Source organism: Propithecus coquereli, unplaced genomic scaffold, assembly GCF_000956105.1.
Source record: "Propithecus coquereli isolate 6110/MARCELLA unplaced genomic scaffold, Pcoq_1.0 Scaffold519, whole genome shotgun sequence".
Classification (NCBI taxonomy): Eukaryota; Metazoa; Chordata; class Mammalia; order Primates; family Indriidae; genus Propithecus; species Propithecus coquereli.
The window spans coordinates 379,648-401,013 of record NW_012151052.1 but is presented as its reverse complement, the minus strand read 5'-3'; the positions used below and the strand labels follow the sequence as shown (position 1 = coordinate 401,013).

The 21,366-nt window shown below is 36.2% G+C and overlaps 1 protein-coding gene across 1 annotated transcript in view; it reads right to left on the bottom strand.

Annotated features, from left to right (window-relative positions):
* Positions 1 to 8,571: 8,571 nt before the first annotated feature.
* TMEM87B (transmembrane protein 87B) overlaps positions 8,572 to 21,366 on the bottom strand; it is a 57,619-nt gene continuing 44,824 nt past the window's right edge. Inside the window, exons 14-17 of the mRNA XM_012656760.1 lie at positions 19,768 to 19,838; positions 17,631 to 17,683; positions 10,129 to 10,159; positions 8,572 to 8,964 (exon numbers count right to left, since the gene is read on the bottom strand). Coding sequence (XP_012512214.1) covers positions 8,905 to 8,964; positions 10,129 to 10,159; positions 17,631 to 17,683; positions 19,768 to 19,838 — 215 coding nt within the window. The 3' untranslated portion in view covers positions 8,572 to 8,904. The remainder of the gene's footprint in view (positions 8,965 to 10,128; positions 10,160 to 17,630; positions 17,684 to 19,767; positions 19,839 to 21,366) is intronic.

Sequence of the window (21,366 nt, the reverse complement as noted above, 5' to 3'; positions counted from 1 at the left end):
AAGAACCAACTATGTTGTAGCAATTAATAGTACTTTACTAATTTTTGTGGCTGAATAATATTCAACTGTATGGATATAGTATACTTAGTTTATCCATTCATCAGCTAATGAATATTTGGGTTGTTTACAATTTGTGACTATTATGATTAATTCCACTGTGAGCATTTGTGTACACATTTTTATGTGGACACGTTTTCATTTGTCTTAGGTATATACCTAGGAGTGGAATTGCCGAGTCTTATGGTCACTCTCTAATCATTTGATGAACTGCCAGACTGTTTTCCAAAGGGGCTGTGCCATTCACTGTACTTCCCACAAGCAATTTGGAAGAGTTCAAATTTCTTCACATCCTCACCAACAATAGTTATTTTCCTTTTTTTTTTTTTTCTTTTTTGAGACAGAGTCTCGCTCTGTTGCCCAGGCCAGAGTGCCATGGCGTCAGCCTAGCTCACAGCAACCTCAGATTCCTGGGCTCAAGTGATCCTCCTGACTCAGCTTCCCAAGTAGCTGGGACTACAGGTATGCACCACCACGCCTGGCTATTTTTTTTTTCTGTTTTTAGTAGAGACAAGGTCTTGCTCTTGCTCAGGCTGGTCTCGAACTCCTGACCTTAAGTGATCCTCTAGCCTCAGCCTCCCAGAGTGCTAGGATTACAGATGTGAGCCACTATGCCCAGCCATCGGTCAGTCTATTGTTTTCTCTGATTGTTATTTGTTGCCTCAGACAGCTACAACATTAAAACATGTGCCTATGAATGTTTTTTAACAAGCATCCCCTGGAAAGAGACTTTTAGCATTGGGAAAGCTATGACTCAGTTCAAATAAAGACAAGCCTTTCTAAGAGGTCTTCTAGGGAACAACCAGACAAGTCAAATAATGACAATTTTTTGGAAGTGAAGCTCTGAAAAATCTCCAACTCCATCCTGCTCCGTCCAGTTCTGGGAATGTGGCCTATTATATTTCAAGACTACTGCTGAGCTTGGGAGCAGAGGAAGGAGCCAGGATAAGTTAAAACACCACAGTGTTTACTATTCTTAGTGATATTCAGCCATTTTCCTTGAATAAATGCTCCTTGGCTTACTACAAGACTGGTTGATTCCAAAGTTCTGAAAAGTTGATTCTGAAAGTTTTTACCAGTTTTTTCATCAATTTTTTTTAATGAATGGTCAAACTTCCAGAGATCCTTATTCTGCCATTTTCTCTGATGCTACCCCCTTATTACTTGTTTTTTTTTTTCAAGCAGGCAATTTACTTGGTTGCAATCAAGTTCCAAACTTTATGGGAGTGTTAGCAAAGCTCTCAGTTTCACTTTTTTGGCTTTAGATGGGTTGCATCTGCCACATACATGCATAGTTCAGGGTGAGCCAGTAACTTTGGAAGTCTACATACAGAATTTCGTGCTTGCCTTCTTCGGTTCTCTCTGTCCGTTTGGGCTGCTATAACAAAAACACCATTAGTAGATGGCTTAAAATCAAACATTTATTTCTCATGGTTCTGGAGGTTGGGAAGTTCAAGATCAAGGCACTGGCAGATTTGCTCTCTGGTGAGGGCCTGCTTTCCAGTTCATAGATAACTGTGTTCTCACCATGTCCTCACATGGCAGGAGGAGAAAGAGAGTTTTTGGCAGTCTCTTTTATAAGGGCACTAATCCTATTCATGGGGGCACTATCCTCACAACCTCATCATGTTCTCAAATCCCTACCTCCTAATACCATCATATTGGGAATTAGGATTTCAACATATGAGTTTGGGGGACCACAAATATTCAGCCCATAGCAATCTTCTTCAGTAATTCTTCTTTTAATTTCCAGTTGCTGTGCTTTTTTTGAGCTCTATCTTCCAGTTTTAAACCAGTAAAATAGCAGGTTTTATATCTGGGTTTTATCTCCCCACTTGGCACAAACTGTGACCTGCTATCAGTGTAAAAGCCACATAAATGGGAAATTTACCATGTGTGGTTTTTTCCTCCAAGCATTGAGTTCCCTCCAATCTCCCTGATTTTTGTCTCTCTCCAACATCTTCAGGTATTTGTTATTCTAATTTTGTCCAGAGTTGTCATCCATGGGAAGGGTTGGTCCAATAAAAGGTACTTCTCCATTATCAGAAGCTAGAATCTATAATTGTTATTTTGTTAGAACAAATTCATTATTAAAAGAGCAATTTTATAGCTAGTGAAAAGGCCAACTTGTTTATTCTCCTCTTAATATAAATGTCTAACATAATTCTTTGGATACAGATATATTAATGCCCAAACTCTCTTTTTTATAAAAGGAAGATAAAGTTATAGAATATTTTATTTTCAGTATTTTCAGTAATGCTGAAGTAAAATGCAGACACTGTTGCTAACTCTCTGGAATCCATTATATCTCAAGGAAATCTCCACTTAGCAAATTAAGGAGAGAATCAGAATTGTGACTATTTATGCATTTCAAGTTTTAATATGTATGTAGTTCAACCCTCCTGTGGCATCGCTCTCCCTCTGGCCCCAGAGGGTCACAGGTTAGAAAAACAAACCAGGAAACAGGCTTCGACTCTGGCCTGAGGGAACTGTGGCCCGTGACACTTTCCTGGTCCTCTTTTCCTCATCTGTAAAGAGATCTCAGAGGCCCCTTCCAACCCTTAAGGTTTTAATTCTGAGGATGACTAAAAATATGCCAAAATAACTGTTTTGCCAGGACACTGATACTATGTAAATTTTTTTAAAGTTTTTTTCTTTGATCTCCAAATTCATTTAGTGGCATTTGATAAGAAAAAGTAGATTTATAAATTTAAAAAAAAATTAGAGACAAAAAGTGTTGAGATTAGAGATTAGAACTCTTCAGAGACATTACTTTGGCACCACCTGCTGGATAGCTTTTTTCCTATATATAAACTTTCTTTTTTTTCTCCCCCTACCCCCACCAAGTACATAAACTTTCATTGCAGCTTCTGATTACTTCTCCAAGGCGATCCTAAGGAAATATTGTCAAAATGATTTACATCTGAATTCAGTATCAGGCTGGCCTCTGTCAATGGAATGAATGTAGTTGTCAATTCACTATCACTTAAGGGGCATAGAACTTGCCCTGCGTAACTTCATTTAAATATAAATCAATCTTATAATGTGTTTGAATTTTTTCTTTCTTTTTTATTTTTCTTTGAGACAGGGTCTTGCTTTGTTGCCCAGGCTGGAGTGCAGTGGCGCGATTATAGCTCACTGCAGCCTCGAACTTCTGGGCCCAGGGGATCCTCCTTCCTCAGCCTCCTGAGTAGCTGAGACTACAAGAGCATGCCAACACACCTGGGTAAATTATTTTTTATAGGGTTAGGGAGACGGGTCTCACTATGTTGCCCAGGCTGGTCTCAAACTCTGGTTGTAAACTCCTGGGCTCAAGTGATCCTACTGCCTCGGCCTCCCAAGTAAACTGGGATTACAGCCATGAGCCACTGCACCGGCTCAGAATGTGTCTGAATTTCACACGCAGTTTGTTTCAGCTGACTGTTGCATCTTTCACATTAATCTCAGCTGCCTTCTGAAGGCTGATCCCGTGCACCAGGCACTTTGGATACACTATCTTACTTAACTCTCTAACAAGCAAACACGACTTTGTTAAATGAAACTTCCCCCCTCCCCCTCGCCAGTACTTTGAGGACGACCCTTCAAGGATGATTCCTACCAGTATTATATTATAGCAGCCTTCCCACTTGCCAGAAAGATGAACTTTGGCAAGTTACTTAACCTCTCACTCATAAACCAAGGGAAATAATAGCACCTACCTCATTGCCTACTGTGAGAATATGGTGGTTAACAAAGCCTGGCACTCGCAATACTCCCAACACTCCCTAAATTGTCACCACTGTCATTACAACAGCCCCAGCTTTTCCTCTGGGACTCCCCATCTTGTCCCCCTCACCCCTGAAAGCTGGGAGAATGTCTGTGAAGAAAATTCTCTATGTTCCATCTATTAATACTTGTGGCTGGATGTATTTTATTATTAATGGATTAAGCTGTGACCTGAAACCACACTTTTCTAGATTTACTATTATTATATCGCCTAATTAAGGCACTATCATTTTTTACGTATTTATTTTTCAATACGTTTACCTTAGAAATTAGGAAAACAGAAAGGCAGAGAAAGGTTTTTACGCTTCCCATAGTTGATTGCCCGGAAATAATCTGGCAGAGGCACTAGTTGTCCACCCAGATCCACCTTCCATAGAACTAGAATAGTAGGCGGGCACATGGCTACTGACATTTCCCAGCCTAACTGGCAGTCTGGCGCGCCATGTGACTAAGTTTTTGCCAATGCAATATGCTCAGAAGACATGTGCACCGCTTTCAGGTCTAGGCCCCCAAACCTCCCCAGCTGTGCTGGCTGGGTACGGATGACAGGCCCCAGGGAGATGGCAGGCCCACAAGATGGAAATACAGTTCTGGTCTCTGAGGAACCACATGGAGGAGGGGTGCCCTGCCCACCTCCACACCCACTCCACAACTGTTACGTGAGCAAGAAATACACACCTTTTTGTCTTAACCTTCTGAAAGACCGGACTCAAGTTGTGACCACAGCCTAGCTGAGCCTCAACACCAACCATGTGTGCCACTTCGATGGATTTCCACTCAGTCCTTTCTCTACCTGTACACAGATAAGCATTCATCTATGTACCTTTGCATCTTCATTCTTACAGTATTTTCCTATTATAACTTCTTCATAATAGTTTAATGGCTGTATAGTATCTCAAAGTAGCTGATTAAACTATAATTCACTTAACATTTATATTGTTGGCATTTAATTTTATCTCTACTTTAAACAATGCTGTAATAAACATTATTGTGCAGAACCCTTATTCTATACTTTGAATCACTTTTAAAAACATCACAGAATTGACATTATTCAAAGGTTATAAACACATTTTGGAACTTTCCGAAAGACTGAATCAATTACAGTACCATCATTAATGAGTGTATTCATTTTATCAGACTTTGAAAGCAAAGGGATATAAACTTAGGTTAATTTGATTTTTAAAACTATCCCCTAGCTTTTACTTTGCATTTCTTTATACTACTGAGATTGAACACTTTTCCGTGTTTGATTCTCTCCTAAGAATTTTGTGTCCTGTCATCTACTGGAGTCTATGTCATCTAGCAATAACAAATATTATCAAGAATCAATCATCCAAAATTTCAGAAAGCATTTTTATTAAAAGAACAAATATTAAGGCACAAAAATACATCAATTTTTCAAACAAAAATCCTTCAAATAGTTATATCCCACATTCAAAGAAAACTTCTTCCAAATTACAGAATAATTTAACCTTTTTAAATAGAAAAATACAACTTCTTAAACCACTAAACTTTCTCCCCAAATAAATGAATGTTTTCCTAGTTCTAAAGACATTTCTTCATGCAGTATTGAGCTCTGGTGTTATAAAGTACACTTCCTTAAAAATCTAGTTTTGTCACTTATATACAGTTAATACATTTAGAACCTTAACCACTATGTTAAATTTCTCTCTTATAAGGCTTGGTGTTTTGTATTGCTTATTACATGCCATTGATCACACAAAGACACAAGTGCCAGAACTAGTGACTTATAAATTATTCACAGATTTATAAATCTAGCATAGCCATCTCTCAACTTTAATCATATATAATCTAGTGCAACAGACTCGAATCTCTTTTTTAAAAAAAGAAGATATAAACCAACCTTATATGTACATTTTTTACACTTTCAGTCTTGACAGTATAGTAGTGTAAACATTGTACTGTAATACAGGGGGGACAGTCAGTATTTTCTACAGGATATCAAAGAGTTAAAAAATGATTTTCTTTACAGGAAAAGTATAAGAACATCCTATAATCTCTCAGGTTTAAAAAATTTAAACATTCACCTATTTTTCCTTATTTTTGAAATAAACTAACTACCATTTAAAGCAGATATTTGAATACTAATCTAACTCAAATCATGAAAATTCCCTTTCAAGCACATTTCACACATTTAAACCTATCATGAATTTCATAACAAGAATACTTCAGCATTTTTCCTAGAAACACATGAAACTGAACCTGTATCCTCAGATCCCCTCGTTAACAGGCAGACCATCCTGATGGCATCCTAAAACAAAACTGATGTGAGCACTTCAAAGGCCTCTATGACCAGTTTCTGGAAACTTTGTGCAGAAGCAGGGACGATGAGCTGTGCACTGTCCCTGGGTGTAACTTCTCCTCGGTGTCCTTCCTGTAGCACCCCCTCCTGGGTATGTGAGGGGCTAAGAAGGTCCTCCGTAAGAATACTCGAGTTGGGTCATCAAACCTCAACGGATGGCACAATTATCACTGAAAGTGACAGACACAGCACATGCCCTTCTAGAAACATTTCTGATGAGATTACTAGGAGGGGATCCTGCTTTCTCTGGATGGAAGAAAAGTTTGCATTGCAGCCTGTAGCTGATCTACCTACATAGGCAGCATCATTTATCTTTCCAGCCGCAGAAAGACATGTTTGTATAAACGCTATTGAGGTTACGTCAGAGGCAGTTTTCCTTATCACACTTACCATCAACTCCCCACTCCCACCCCACTACATTTGTAGGTCCCAATGGCTATAAGCCTGGTATTCTGCATTTTGAAATTCAAATAGAGCCATATGATGAGCTGGGGGTCAACCTGCCTCAAAATTTGGGGGGTGGGGTATTAGGTAAAAAGATTAACAAGAAGGCAGTGGTTACCTGCAGCTCTGAAATAACGGGGCTAAAGGTCTAAGAATACACCAACACCACAATGAACTAAAGTGCTAGGAAATGTGGTGGGTGGGAGTGTGTTATTGTGGCAGAATCTGAAATAAGGAATGGAATCCACAACTGTTACATTAGACATTCTTTCCCTAGGAAGGATGTCCCAAAGCAACAGCATCTTGAAAACCATGCCTTCTCGGTAATGTTTGCCAATACTCTTCACGTTCCACATGTTCACTACTGAAAACATATTTGCCAACATCTTTCAAGAGACATTACTACCAAAACTAAATCTTCCTTACTAATCTCTCTGAAATGAGTAAACAAGAAATAAATTCAGAAGGTTGACTTTTGAAAGAAAAAGAAAATTTTCCTTTGTGGCTTCATGGTGAAAAAAATTAGAGGTTTTGTTTGTATTGGTTAATGTTTTCCTAATCAAAATTCTCTGAAGTCATTCTCAATTCATAGGTTAGAACTCCTCCAAAGAAAAGACATACAAGACTCTAACTTTAATTACTATTCTTGCTTTTCTTTTGGAGACAAGAGTCTTACTCTGTTGCCCCAGCTAGAGTGCCGTGGCGTCATAGTAGCTCACTTCAACCTCAAATTCCTGGGCTCAAGCAATTCTCTTGCCTCAGCCTCCCCAGTACAGATGCGCACTGCCATACCCAGTTAATTTTTTTTTTCTATTTATTTTGTAGAGACGGGGTCTCGCTTTTGCTCAGGCTGGTCTCAAACTCCTAAACTCAAGCAATCCTCCCGGCTGGGCCTCCCGGAGTGCTAGGATTATAGGTGTGAGCCACCACGCCAGGCCTTTAATTACTATTCTAACTATCCACTAGCCCTGCATCTTTGGTCATGAAAGCAGCAAAACATTAACATTTTCATCATACTACATTCAATTGCCTTTCAAGTTTAGAACATTCCACATTTTTAAAAAAGACATTAAATCAAAAGATTTCAAATTACACATTACAAATGTGTAATGTAACAGAATAAGGTATAAAACATGGTTGAAGGTTAAGAAATTAATTACAAGATTAACAGTGAGGTACCTTGCAATTAAACATATGTTTTTATTATGAAACGGAATATGCCAAGATGATGTAAAAGGTACAGTTCTAGTTCACCCAAGGTCTTCCAGCTTGCTAGGCAGGAAGTGATCTAGGGAGCCATGTGGCCAGGTGTCCATCACCTGCCCTGGCAGAGTCAGCAGCAGCATGTGTACACACGGCCTGAGTGAGGGAGCAATGGCAGAGCAAACCTTTGGAGGTGACCCTCAAGACTTCTCTCTGTGCACTGTGATCCCCTGAGCTCAGAGAAGACCCAACTCCATGATTTGATGTGCACGGTGATACTTACAAGCAAGGGCTTTGTGCAGACAAAAAAAAGACAAAATTAAACATATAGACATGCCTATGTTCCAATGTTAACCAAGTTTTTACTTACTATGAAATCACTTCCACGTAAAAGTCAAAGAAAATTATTATTGCATCTAGTAAACTCAAGACATGGAGACATTGATATACTACACTTCAGAAGAATCACATTATCTACCTCAAGGTGAGTGGAAAGAATAGCAGGAGTGTTTATTTAACATATTAACTGCCATGTGAGTTGTATTTAACGCTAGTTTTGAGCCTGGGGCCTCGTGAAGCGTATGTAACTCACATGTCTCTTCACTTTGGAAGCCGCCAGAACAATTTTTCAAGTTGCACATAACTCACGCACAGGAAACAATAAAAAATAACAAATTTTTCATTAAATTAGAAAGGATCGTTTTGTTTTGAAGTTTTTACTCTATTTTCATAATAAAACACCGTGGCCCCAAAGAGAAAAACTTTTTCTAGTGTGGCAGTCAACGTGTTACAAAAATTTTTTAAGAAAGGAGAGGGAACCAAAATCCACACGACTGCCACCCATCAGCCAAGAGGTGTTCGTGCAGATACCTTTATCATACTTCTCTCAGATTATTTCCAGTTCCAGGAAATTTAATGAACATTAAACTGACATTCAAGAGTCAGCTATAAAAGGGTTACGGAACCCTCCTATCACCTGAATTCATTTTAACATACAGATTTCCAAAATAATACAATAAAAACATTATGCTATATCAAAACAAAGCCCTCTTTCAGTCTTGAAGAAGGACAGTCCTTCATGGTTAACTAGGTTTCATTTACATGGGTTCCAATCACATTATCTTTTCTGAAGAGAACATTTTTTCAGCCATGTCAGATCTGGTCATGATTTCCTGAAGAAGGAAAAAAAATAGAAGATAGGTGTCAAAATGTTAATGCTGCTTCCAAAACCCTAACAAAAATGTCCTGATCTTTCAATAGTTGCAATTTAATCTTTTCAACAGCCACCATTTTGGGGAACTAAAATATATTCCATGATAGACATTGAAATACCAGATATAGAAAATAAAAACCACATAATCTGTACCCTTTAATAATGCACAATTATCTGCTTAGAAGTTCAGAAAACTTCTAACTTCCTGCTAGCTAGAAAACATGTCAAGTTCAGAATCTCCAGGGAGAGCAGGAATGGATCACAAACAGATTGCTTAGGCATAGCTCATCGAGGGATCTGCCTCACTTAACTGAATTAATGCATTTTTGAAATTATAAATGAATTATTTACTAAATAAATACCTTAAACACCCCTTTAAAAGTAATTCTACAGTACATCTTTCTGTGGAGTTATACATTTTAAAATTTAACTGTTTTGTAGTAAGGCATTCTCAAAGACTCCCATCCTGCTGCGGTCAAATCAACACACTGATGCCAATATCATTTCCCTGATCTTTCAACAAATAGATTTCTGGCTCCTCCTCTCATGTTCTACAGCCACCACATAAATTACTACTTAACTACCACAAATTTCTCTCTACTGTTCCTTTATATAAGTTAATGTTCCATGCATCCATCCTTTAATTCTTATACTTCAGACTTCTTCCTGCCTTGGGTCATGCTTCAATGTCCAGAATCCATAACTAATTTTTCCCCAAAAAACTTTCCTAAATCCATATCCTCTATTCAAATTTCCTGCTTAGTAAGTAAATGAAAATGAGATAGAAACTTTATTTAATACTCCAGTGAAACATCTACAAGTATCAGAGATTAATTTAAAGAAACTATCTTAAAATCTTCTAAACTCTTATCTATATACAAGATCTTAGCAAATCAAAATAATCCCTCCCTTCTTTCATACCAATAAGCATTGATCTTGCTCTTGTTTGAAACAAGAACTTTTCCCATAAATCCTTCAAACTTTACCCACGAATCAATTCATAGTACCTTTCTGTCTGCTCAATTTATAATCATTTTAAAAAGTAACTTTCGGAATCTCTTTCTGAAATACATCTCTATTTTGTGAAAATAGCTCCAAGGAAACAAGCAAAAATGTATTTTACCTCATCTGAATCCACTAACACTGGAAGAGCTCTGAAATAAAACGGAGGGTGGGGGAGTGACAATGTTATTAAAAGTAATGCCAGCATTCCCACAAAAACCGAATATAGGCGTGCTCTATAACCTACAAATTCTCCCCCTCGGAGACAGACAGCTGGGAGAAGGGAGCACCTAGGCTCACTGACGTGGAAAAGAATTTTCATAGTAGTAGTGTTCTCAATAACTCTAAACTCAAAATAACCCAAATGGGTAAATTGTAGTGTATTCATACAATGGAATATAATACAGAAAAGCAAATGGATAATCTATTAAGGGATAAAATTTTAAAAACTCACACAAGTAATCTACAGTTATAGATGTCAGGACAGCAGGACCTCTGGGAAAGTGAGCTGCTGATTTAGAAGGGAAATGGAGTTTTTAGGGTACTAGAAATATTCTACTTTCTGATCTGGGGCTGATTATACAAACGTGCTCATTAAAAAAATTTTACTGAGCCATATACTTAGGATGTGTGCATGTTCCAGAATGTATGTTGCTTCAAAAAATGCTCAGTTAAAAGTTAACTGAAATATTTCACAAATCTTAACTTCAAAATGAAAACAACAAAAACAGCAAGATCAGCAATCCTAAAGACTAAGATGTTGGACGAATATCAATGACTAAAAACATACAAATGAGTAATTCCAAACACAACTGACATCTAACTACTTATTTATTTTTTAATCCCCTGCTATTTTTACTTTGAATAGCTGGACAAGTATCTGAGTGGTGACCTACCATCTAATTAGAAAACCCACACATCATGTGCTTTTGTGAGAACTTAAGAGGGATGAGTAAACACATTATGAAAAGTGGTACTTATAGAATCAAGTATTTGCCTAACTGTTGTATCATTATCACCACTGCGTGGATGTCTACCAACGAAGGGTACTTAGAGAAAGAAAGAAAAAAGAGAGAAAGACACAACATAACCTTGCTCAGGAAAGATAATATAGATAAAAAGAAAAGATAAGTGTTCAGTAAGCTTAATCTAGCCTCAGTGTGCAATAGAGCTTTGAGGGAGAGAGCCTGAAGGAAAAGTCCATGTGCCAAAGTTACAACATGAAAGTCACAGAAATGCACAACTCCAGAGGATGCTATTACAGCACAATCTATGGTGAAAGCAGAAGAAAGAGAGCTGTGAGACTAGATGTGAGAAAGTCGTCAAGGCTTATTGTGGAATGATACTATCAAGGAAAATCTGGGGAAGAAGACTACATTAGGGGAAAGATGAACCTTAGAGGCCCAGAAGTAGTCTGCTAGGTGCTTGGCACCTTGGTTAGACAAAAGCACTAGCCATAACAACAATGGTTCCTACTGTGAGGTTAATGACCATTTAAACCTTATGAACACCTATTCAGGGCATTGAAGAGGGAGGTGAGCTGGTGAGCTACGCTAACCTGGCTTATCAGAGATGAGGAAATTCAGTGAATAGCATATAAATATCTCATAATACACTGTATCAGATGGTTATTCATGATCTGTTTAAATTGTCCTAAGTCTTACAAAGTTTTTGTTCCATTTTCATAGAAGTATGAAGAAGGTTTTTCTCTGTATATGAAGACTAAATACTAAATTTGCTACTTAACTTGTACATCAATTGTGGATAGCATTGTGCTAAATTTCTTATGTTAAAGTCTTCAGAAGTGAACATACGAGGGTTCCCAAGAACCTAAAATTCTGGAAACTATCTTGGATTATACAACTCTACTCATTTCATATAAATGGTTCATGAAAACATCAAATAAGACATTTTAATCTTCTATATTTTAAATAAATTTTTATAACCAGATATTTCTATTTACAGAAAGAAAGAGTACAGAATGATGACTTTCTCACATACAAAGAGAACCAGCCAGGAGCCTTATTGCTTTCCACCAAGAAGTGGTGGCACAGTAGGGGGTGAGTCTGCTTAAATGATTTCCTTCTAAAATACTTAGTTATGAGTTTCCAAATCTGGAAAATAATGGTGGCCACTTGATCTGAATCTCTCCACATATCCTTGCTCAAAAAACCATAAAATTACTAAGGACTGCAAACAAAACCACATAAGACCCATGCCTTCAGCATTACCAGAAAAACACCACAAACTTGAAATTACATGTAAGTAGAGAAATAAACATCAAATTCCAACAGTTTTCTTGCTGCCACTGCATGCTCTGGGTACAGAGTGGGGCAAGAGAGGGTTGAGAGACTGTGTGAAAAATAGTAGAGTGTAGGAGGATTCAGAAAAAGCATGGACAAAAATCAACCCCTGCAAAAAAGTCCAACACTAAATGGCAAATGACTGAAAAAAGAAAGGTTGGTGATTTGGTAGTTCACAGTATTCAATACAGGGAAGGGACTTAAAATGAGCAGGAACAAAAGTAGCAGCCTTGAACAATCACTGTTTTCAGGGGAGAATCTTATACGTAGAAGAGGAATAATCTTTGGAGATGTGGTAGTGTAACAAATGAAAAGAAGGAAGTAAAAAGGGAAAATTAAGAATCCTGCAGAAATAAAAGAAAAACAAAACAACATCGACCGTCCCTTCTCCATACCCCTTTATCTCATCAATCTCATCCAAAAAAGAAACTACAATTCATGCAAACTGATGGAAGAAGGTACTCGAACTAGGAATCCTCATCAAAAAATGCCTAGGATAGGGAAAAACAAGTAATCAATTCCATACAATGGTGGAGGAAAAAAAAAAGAAAAATGAAAATCAAAACATTTTACAGTAGAATAAAGCTATAGCTATAATACAATGCTCCAAAGTAAATAAAATCACTTAAAAAGAACATTTGGCAATATTAAAAACATTCTACAATGAGAAATTTAAAAACCAGGACAGAAGTGGATAACAACAAAGCAAAAGAAATTCAAAGAGTCTATCGAACTCAGAAACAATTAAAGAAAAGACAAAAGTTGTCCCAGTGAGGAATGTAAAAATTACAAGGTACCCAAGGGAGAATAAATTCAAATGAAAATTTGATATGTGGCAGGAAAACAACTAAGAGAACGAAAATGATATAAAGAAAGAAGTAAAAAAGATCATAACAAAGTGATTGAAATAGAAGACAGCAGGATAAAGGTAGAGAGAAGAAGTCAGATGATTCCTTCCACAAAAACATTTATAAAACCTGGACAAAAATATCAAAAATAAGTAGCTGAAGGCACTGGAAAATGATCAAGGGATATGGATCTGAGAAGCTCAACAAATCCCAAGGAGAATAAACAAAAGGAAAAACCACACTCAGGCACATCATAGACACACTGCAGAAAGCTAAATATAAAGGAAAAATCAGAAAAGCAGCAAAAGATAAATGACACAATTACATACATGAGAATAACAAGGCAATGACTGATTTTTTCTCAAGAACAATAAAAGCCATAAGATATTGGAAAGACATGTTGGAAGTGCTCATACAAAAGTCAATCAAGATTTTTATATCCAGCAAAACTATGCTTTAAAAAGGAAGGCAAAATAAATACATTTTCGTAAAAATAAAATTGAAGTAATTTGTTGCTAGCAGATCTACACTATAAGAAATACTAAAGAAAGACCTATAGGAGGAAGGTCTTAGCTCAGATATACAGAAGGAAAGAAGAAATAGTAAACACACAGGTAAATCTTCCTTTTCTGTTAAAAAAATGTATAATAGTGTATCATTAGTTTCACAATGTATAGGCAGTTCTTACTTTGCATGGACCTAATATGCATAAACTTTAGTTATCACACTTTAGTTAAATAACACTAGTCTCCCAACAAGACAGTTCAAATTCCAGTTGCTCAAAAGCACAATGACATAACACTTTACAGTCACAAAGAGAGCTAAGATAAAAAAGGTGGACAATAACAAGTGTTGGTAAGAAATCTAAAGAAATTAGAACCCTAATATTGTAAAATAGTGTAGCTGCTTTGGAAAACAGCTTGACACTTCCTCAAAATGTTAAACATAGAGTTGCAATACAGCAATTCTACTTCTAAGTATATAGCCTAGAAAAATAAAAATATATGTCTACACCACACCCCTAGAATCATCGTATTCATAGTGATGAAAACTAAACAGAAAATCTTCAAGGTAGCCAAAAAAATAAAAATAAAACTCACACAAAACAAAACTCACATAACACATGGAGGAACAAAGATAAGAACTAAAGCAGACTTCTTTTTGAAAACATGAAAGCCAGAAAACATTCAAGTGACAATCTTTGAAGTATTGAAAGAAAAAATTGTCAACCAAGAATTCTATTCCCAGGAAAAAAATGTTTTTCAAAAAAGGTGGAACCAAAGATCATAACACTCAATTCCCTTTGAATACCTGGAAAGCCTTCTCAAGAAGGACAGGTTCAAACAAGCCCAGACTCCAAAGATTAAAATAAATACTAACTCTTCAATGGCCAGACATTGGTGAACATCTACAAGCATCAAGAACACCCAGGAAAACATGATCTCACTGAACAAACTAAATAAAGTATCAGTGACTAATCCTGGAACAATGGAGATATGTGACCTTTCAGACAAAGAATTCAAAATAGCTGTCCTGAAGAAGTTCAGTGAACTTCAAGACAACACCGAGAAGGAACTGAGAAGCCTATCAGAGAAATTTAACAAAGAGATTTAAAAAGAAATTCTGGAGCTTAAGAATTCAATTGACAAACTGAGAAATGAATCAGAGAGTCTCTCAACAGCAGAAATGACCAAGCAGAAGAAAGAATGAGCTTGAAAACAGGCTATTTGAAAATATAAAGTCCAAAGAGAAAAAAAAAAAAAAAAAAAGAACAAAGCACACATTACAGAATCTGGAAAATGGCCTCAAAAAGGCAAATCTAATAGTAATTGACCTTAAAGAGGAGGCAGAGAAAGAGACTGGGGTAGAAAGTTAAAAAAAAAAAAGAAAAAGGTTTAAAAGGTCCTAAGGGTAGCAAGAAAAAAAAGAAAAAAATAACATATAAAGGAGCTCCAATATGTCTGGCAGCAGATTTCTCAGTGGAAACCTTACAGGCCAGGAGAGAGTAGCATGACATATTCAAAGTGCTAAAAGAAAAAAACCTTAACCCTAGTACATTATATTCTGCAAAAATATCCATCAAACATGAAGGAGAAATAAAGACTTCCCAGACAAACAAAGCCGAAGGATTTCATCAACACCAGACCTGTTCTACAAGAAATGCTACAAGGAGTTTTTCAATCTGATATAAAAGGCTATTAATGAACAATAAGAAATCTTCTGAAGGTATAAAATGTAGGAAAAACTCCACTAGGCATCAGACTAGGCAAAGAATTTATGACTAAGACCCCAAAGGTAATTACAGCAACAACAAAAATAAATAAATGGGACTTGATTAAATTAAAAGGCTTCTGCATAGCAAAGGAAAATAATCAACAGTAAAAAGTCAACCTAAACAATGGGAGAAAATATTTGTAAACTATGCATCCAGTAAAGCGCTTATATCCAGAATCTACAAAGAACTCAAACAAATCAGTGCGACAAAAAACCAACAATCCCATTAAAAAGTGGGCAAAAGACATGAGAAGTTTTCCAAAAGAAGATAGACAAATGATCAACATATGAAAAAGTGCTCAACATTACTAATCATCAGGGAAATGCAAATTAAAACTACAATGAGATGTCACCTTACCCCTGTCAGAATGTCCTTTATTAAAAAGTCAAAAAGCAATGGATGCTGGCAAGGATGCAGAGAGAAAGGAACACTCATACACTGTTGGTGGGATTGCAGATTAGCACAACCTTTAAGAAAAACAGTATGGAGATTCCCAAAGAAATAGAGGTAGACCTACTATTCGACCCAGCAATCTCACTACTGGGTACCTACCCAAAGGAAAAGAAGTCATTTTATTAAAAAGACCCCTGCATTCAAATGTTTATCACAGTACAATTCACAATGACAAAGATGTGGAATCCACTTAAGTGTTCTCCAATTTATGAGTGGATAAAGAAAATGTGGTATATGTATGCCATGGAGTACTACTCAGCCATAAAAAGGAATGAAATAACGTCATTTGAAGCTACTCGGATGGAACTGGAGACCATTATCCTAAGTGAAATATCTCAGGAATGGAAAAACAAATACCACATGTGCTCTCTAATAACTGGGGGGCTAATTGATGGGCATACACAAGCACAAAGAAATGCAAAGGTCATTGGAAATTAGGAAAGGGAGAGGGAGAGAGGAGGGGAAAGGTAAAAACCTACCTATTCAGGTGATGGCACACTAAAAGCCCCAACTTAAGCATTATAAAAGGTACCCATGTAACAATAACATTTGTACTCCCTTAATATTTTGAAATTAAAAAAAAAGACAAATCTCTCATGTTTTCACTTATAAGTGGGAGCTAAATATGAAAAACAGTTAATCTCATGGGGACAGAGAGTAGAGTGATGGTTACAACAGACTGGGAAGGGTAGCAGGGAGGGGTAGATAAAGTGGGGATGGTTAACAGATGCAAAAATATAGTTAGAATAATATTTGATAATGCAATAAACTGACTATAATCAACAATAAGTTAGAGTATACTTTAAAACAACTAAAAGAATGAAATTGGAATGTTCCTAACACAAAGAAATGATAAATGCCTGAGGTAATGGATACCCCAATTATCCTGATTTGATTAATTCATATTGATGTCTGTATCAAAATATCACATGTACCCTATATACAACTATTATGTACCCATAATTAAAAATAAAAAAAAAATTTTTAAACAAAAGCTTCCCCTACAATACCCATGTACTGTGGTTACATGTGTTCTAAAAAAAAAGTTTTACATGTGTTTGAAGTTCTTCATAATAGAAAACTAAAACAAAATAAAATGGTCCTGATAACTACAGATCAGGAAAGGCTAGAGTTGGTTATAGGCGACTAGTATCAAAACAGTTGTTGTACAGTGAAAAAGGAAGGAGAAAGAGAGTCTAAGCCAGGACTTTGTTTTTGTCTGTTGGTAGTTCCATAGAAGTTAGTCAGTCATTCACTGGTGATGGAGGCCTACAAAAACATGGAAGTGTGGCTGGACGCGGTGGCTCACGCCTGTAATCCTAGCACTCTGGGAGGCCGAGGTGGGCGGATTGTTTGAGCTCAGGAGTTCGAGACCAGCCTGAGCAAGAGCGAGACCCCCGTCTCTACCAAAAAAATAGAAAGAAATTAATTGGACAGCTAAAAATATATAGAAAAAATTAGCCGGGCATGGTGGCGCATGCCTATAGTCCCAGCTACTCGGGAGGCTGAGCCAGAAGGATTGCTTGAGCCCAGGAGTTTGAGGTTGCTGTGAGCTAGGCTGACGCCACGGCACTCACTCTAGCCCGGGCAACAAAGCGAGACTCTGTCTCAAAACAAACAAACAAACAAACAAACAAACAAAAAAAAAACATGGAAGTGTGAGGTTTGAAAAGCACATGACAAAACTATCCTTTTAAAACTATAGCCTAAAATTTAGACTTAAACTTTAACAGAGGACACTTACACATCTGTGAATGAAGAGGGAATATTTTCTTCCACCCACTTCAAATCTTCATCCTGTAGACACAAATGTTTATATTTAGTATTTGCTTAGTATCACCTGAAAGCAGAATGTTTCAATAGAATGTATGTAAAATTTAAGTATTTAAATTTAAATACGTGACATTCTTTTAGTTTCTACATATATCCTAAGAAGCTGGCACTTATGCCACACGGAGATTATGCCAACGTTTTTTTAAACAGGCAAACAGAAATTGGATTTCAGACTTTTGCACTTTCTGTTGGTTTTAGTTAGATCCATAGGTGTTATTTTTTGCCCTGAGAAACCACAGTAACAACACAAAGAGTTGATTTATACAACAGAAAACAGCAAGAATATTAATTTGATTTTTTTTACTTTCCCCTAATTTGTTCAAGTTTTTATATCATGAGTTTATAACTTTTCAACAGAAACAGATGATGGTACAAATACTCTAACTTTAGAAAAGCCTATTTATTTATATCACTCGTATTTACACTTATCTTCCTTTAGCAGACAAGAAAAGGGAAGTGGACCAGTTGGGGTATCTATCTACAATCTTATCTATTTCTAACAGAAAACCTGATAACAGTTGTCTCAGTGGGAGAAAGAAAAATAAAAGGTAGAGTGATATTTTGGTTTATAATGTAAAATAAATAAAAAATTTTCTTTGTTGTCTACCTGGCTAAATGGAATGGTTTCTGGTTCTAGTATTAATTACATTTTGCTTATCTAGAGAGAAACAAAGCAACTGAGTCAGTGTTAATATGAACCCAATTCTCTGAGTGGGTCTGAGGTGGAAGTAAATCAATGAGAGATAAGATTTCCAATTTCTGATCAAGAGCTGATTGCATTTACTTTAAAGACATGAAAAAGTATTCCCCTGACATGCTTGTAAATACTGAGCTTTAAAATAAACTGAGCTACATCTGTAAAATAAGAGGAAAATACCTAACAAGCTGAAAGTGTAATAGCTCTAACACCAGATAATTAAATTGTTATAATTTTTTTAAAGTTTAGTTAAATTACCATAAAAATACTCAAAGAACACATTTTAAAGAATTATTACATTACCAAAAATAAAAATTAGACAATTTACCCAATCCAACAGATAAAAATGTTCTCATATACCATCTGTCCTGGTAGCACTTACATATGCATACCTAAATTTTTACATAGTATTTAATATAATCATAGCATATATAATTATAGGAAAGCAAAGTATAAAACTGTATGATAGACATTTCTATTTTCTTCATAATTATCACTTTTATACATAAATAATATGCATAAAATATTTTTAAACTCATCTCTGCCCAGTATTTCATCACTTTATTCAAGATTCCATGATTCAAAAAAGTATCTGTTAATTTTGATAACTGCATAGGTAACACATAAAGTCCTCTTCCCAACAGATATTTAAAATCGCTTCAAGGGTTGGGTGCAGTGGCTCACACCTGCCATCCCAGCACTTTGGGAGGCTGAGGCAGGAGGATCACTTGAGCCCAGGAGTTAGAAACCAGCCTGGGCAAAACAGTGAGACCTCATCTCTATAAAAAATAAGAAAAATTAGATGTGCATGCTGACTCGTGCCTGTAGTCCCAGCTACTCAGGAGGCTGAGGCAGGAGGATGGCTTGAACCCAGGAGTTGGAGGCTGCAGTGAGCGATGATCGTGCCACTGCACTCCAGCCTGGGTGACAGAGTAAGACCCTGTCTCTAAAAAAAAATAAAATAGAATAAAATGTTTTCAAAATCACTTTAATATGCTGAAAAGTTAACACAAGCTTTTATTATAACAAACCTTCTCAATCTTTAATGAGCTTATGAATCACCTACAGAATCTTTCAAAGCAGACTCAGATGCAGGCCGAGGTTCTCCATTTCTAACAAGTCCCTGGAAGACATTCACACTGCTAGTCTAAGATCAGCAGTTAAGTGAGAATCTATAACAAAGATACTACAGTAATGGGACTTAACTACTGTCACTACTCAGTAACAGTTATTTTTATGACAAAAATACCTTAGTTAAAAACTGTCCTCCTGACAGTCAATGAATATGACACTCATATAGATTTCTAAAGTATTAAAGACTAAGATTCTACTAAATACACACTATACTCACAAAGTTATCAGAAGTAGGTTTAGCTGTTCCATTGGAAACCGATTTTGAGACTCTTAATTTTATTCCTTCAGCTATAATGAGAAACATTAGACATTCATATATATATAAAATTATAAAATAATATTTCCCTTTAGAAATTTAATAACCACATTTAATAACCCAATAAGAAAAATATTATATTCTTTATTTCTAAGGAAGAGTTAATAGTAGAAACTTCGGGCAGGGTGTGGCTCTACCATTTGGAAACGTAGGAATAAGGTATGGAAAATGTTAACAGATTTTGACAGCTGTTTGTCAGAACAACCAGGTTTTCAAGTTGCCAGTTCGAATGCTAGTTTTAGGGGAGTTTGAACAAACATACACACATACATATTTCTTTAGTTTCAAAACATTTTAAAGTTTAAAAATCTTCAGGATTCATAATATCATCCTCAAGAATAAAACATATCTTTGGGTATGCTTTTACTTCCTTGATGTATAAATTGTTGAAATGTGTTTATGGTATAAATAAGATAAGGAAGAAAAACATTTTCTTCATATTCGACCCAGGTTCTTCTGTATGTTGGCAGCTTCAGTGAAGCAAAGGTTAAGAGCTTGCGTTCTGGAACGGTAGTGCCTCACTTGGAATCTTGGGCAAAGTGATTAACTTTCCACTTAGTGTTTCTAACTATAAAATGGGGATAATAATAGTGTATATATCATAGAGTTCTGGTGAGCATTAAACAAGTTAGCACACATAAAGTGCCTGACACACAATTATGCCCAGGATGTCGTCACTTTTGTTATTACACTAATTTATAAATACTGCTTCTCCATAATCTAGGATAATTACAGCGTAAGTTGATATAGTAATAAACCAAAATGAGGTTGCTCAATCTAAAAATGTTTCTATGAGGCATTTAAAATCCCAACATTTCTCTTAGAGAGACAATACACTGATTTTTAAAAATAATACTTATACATAAGTATATACAAATTTTAAGTGACAAATATATACATTTGTGTAACTACCACCCCAATCAAAACAGTTAACATTTCCATCATCACAGAAGGTTCTTTAAATTCCTTTTCCAGTCAATCCCAAACCTACCAGAAGCCACCACTGTTCTGATTTAGATAATCATTATAGTTTGCTTTGCCTGTTCTAGAACTTCATTTATAGAACCATAATATATAGATTCCATATACTTTTGGAATGCAACATAAAATTTTTGAGATTTATTTGTGTTGTAGAGTCTTGGTTACTATGTATTACTGAAAAGTATTTTGGTAAATAGCTATACCACAATTTATCTTTTCACCTGTTGGTGGACATGTCTATTACTCCCAGTTTTGGACTATTAAGAATAAAGCTGCTATAAACATTAGGTCTGTGGACATCTGCTTCATTTCTTCAGGGTAAAAATCCTGGAGTGGGATGGTTGGATTGTATGGTAGGTGTACATTTAGCTTTTTAAGAAACTGTCAAACTGTTTTCTAAAGAGGTCTTACTACTTTACATTCCTTCCAGTTGTGTATGAAGAGACCCAGCTGTTTCACATCCTATCCAACATTTCATGCTATCAGTCTTTTAAATTTTAACCCTTCTAGCGCATGTGT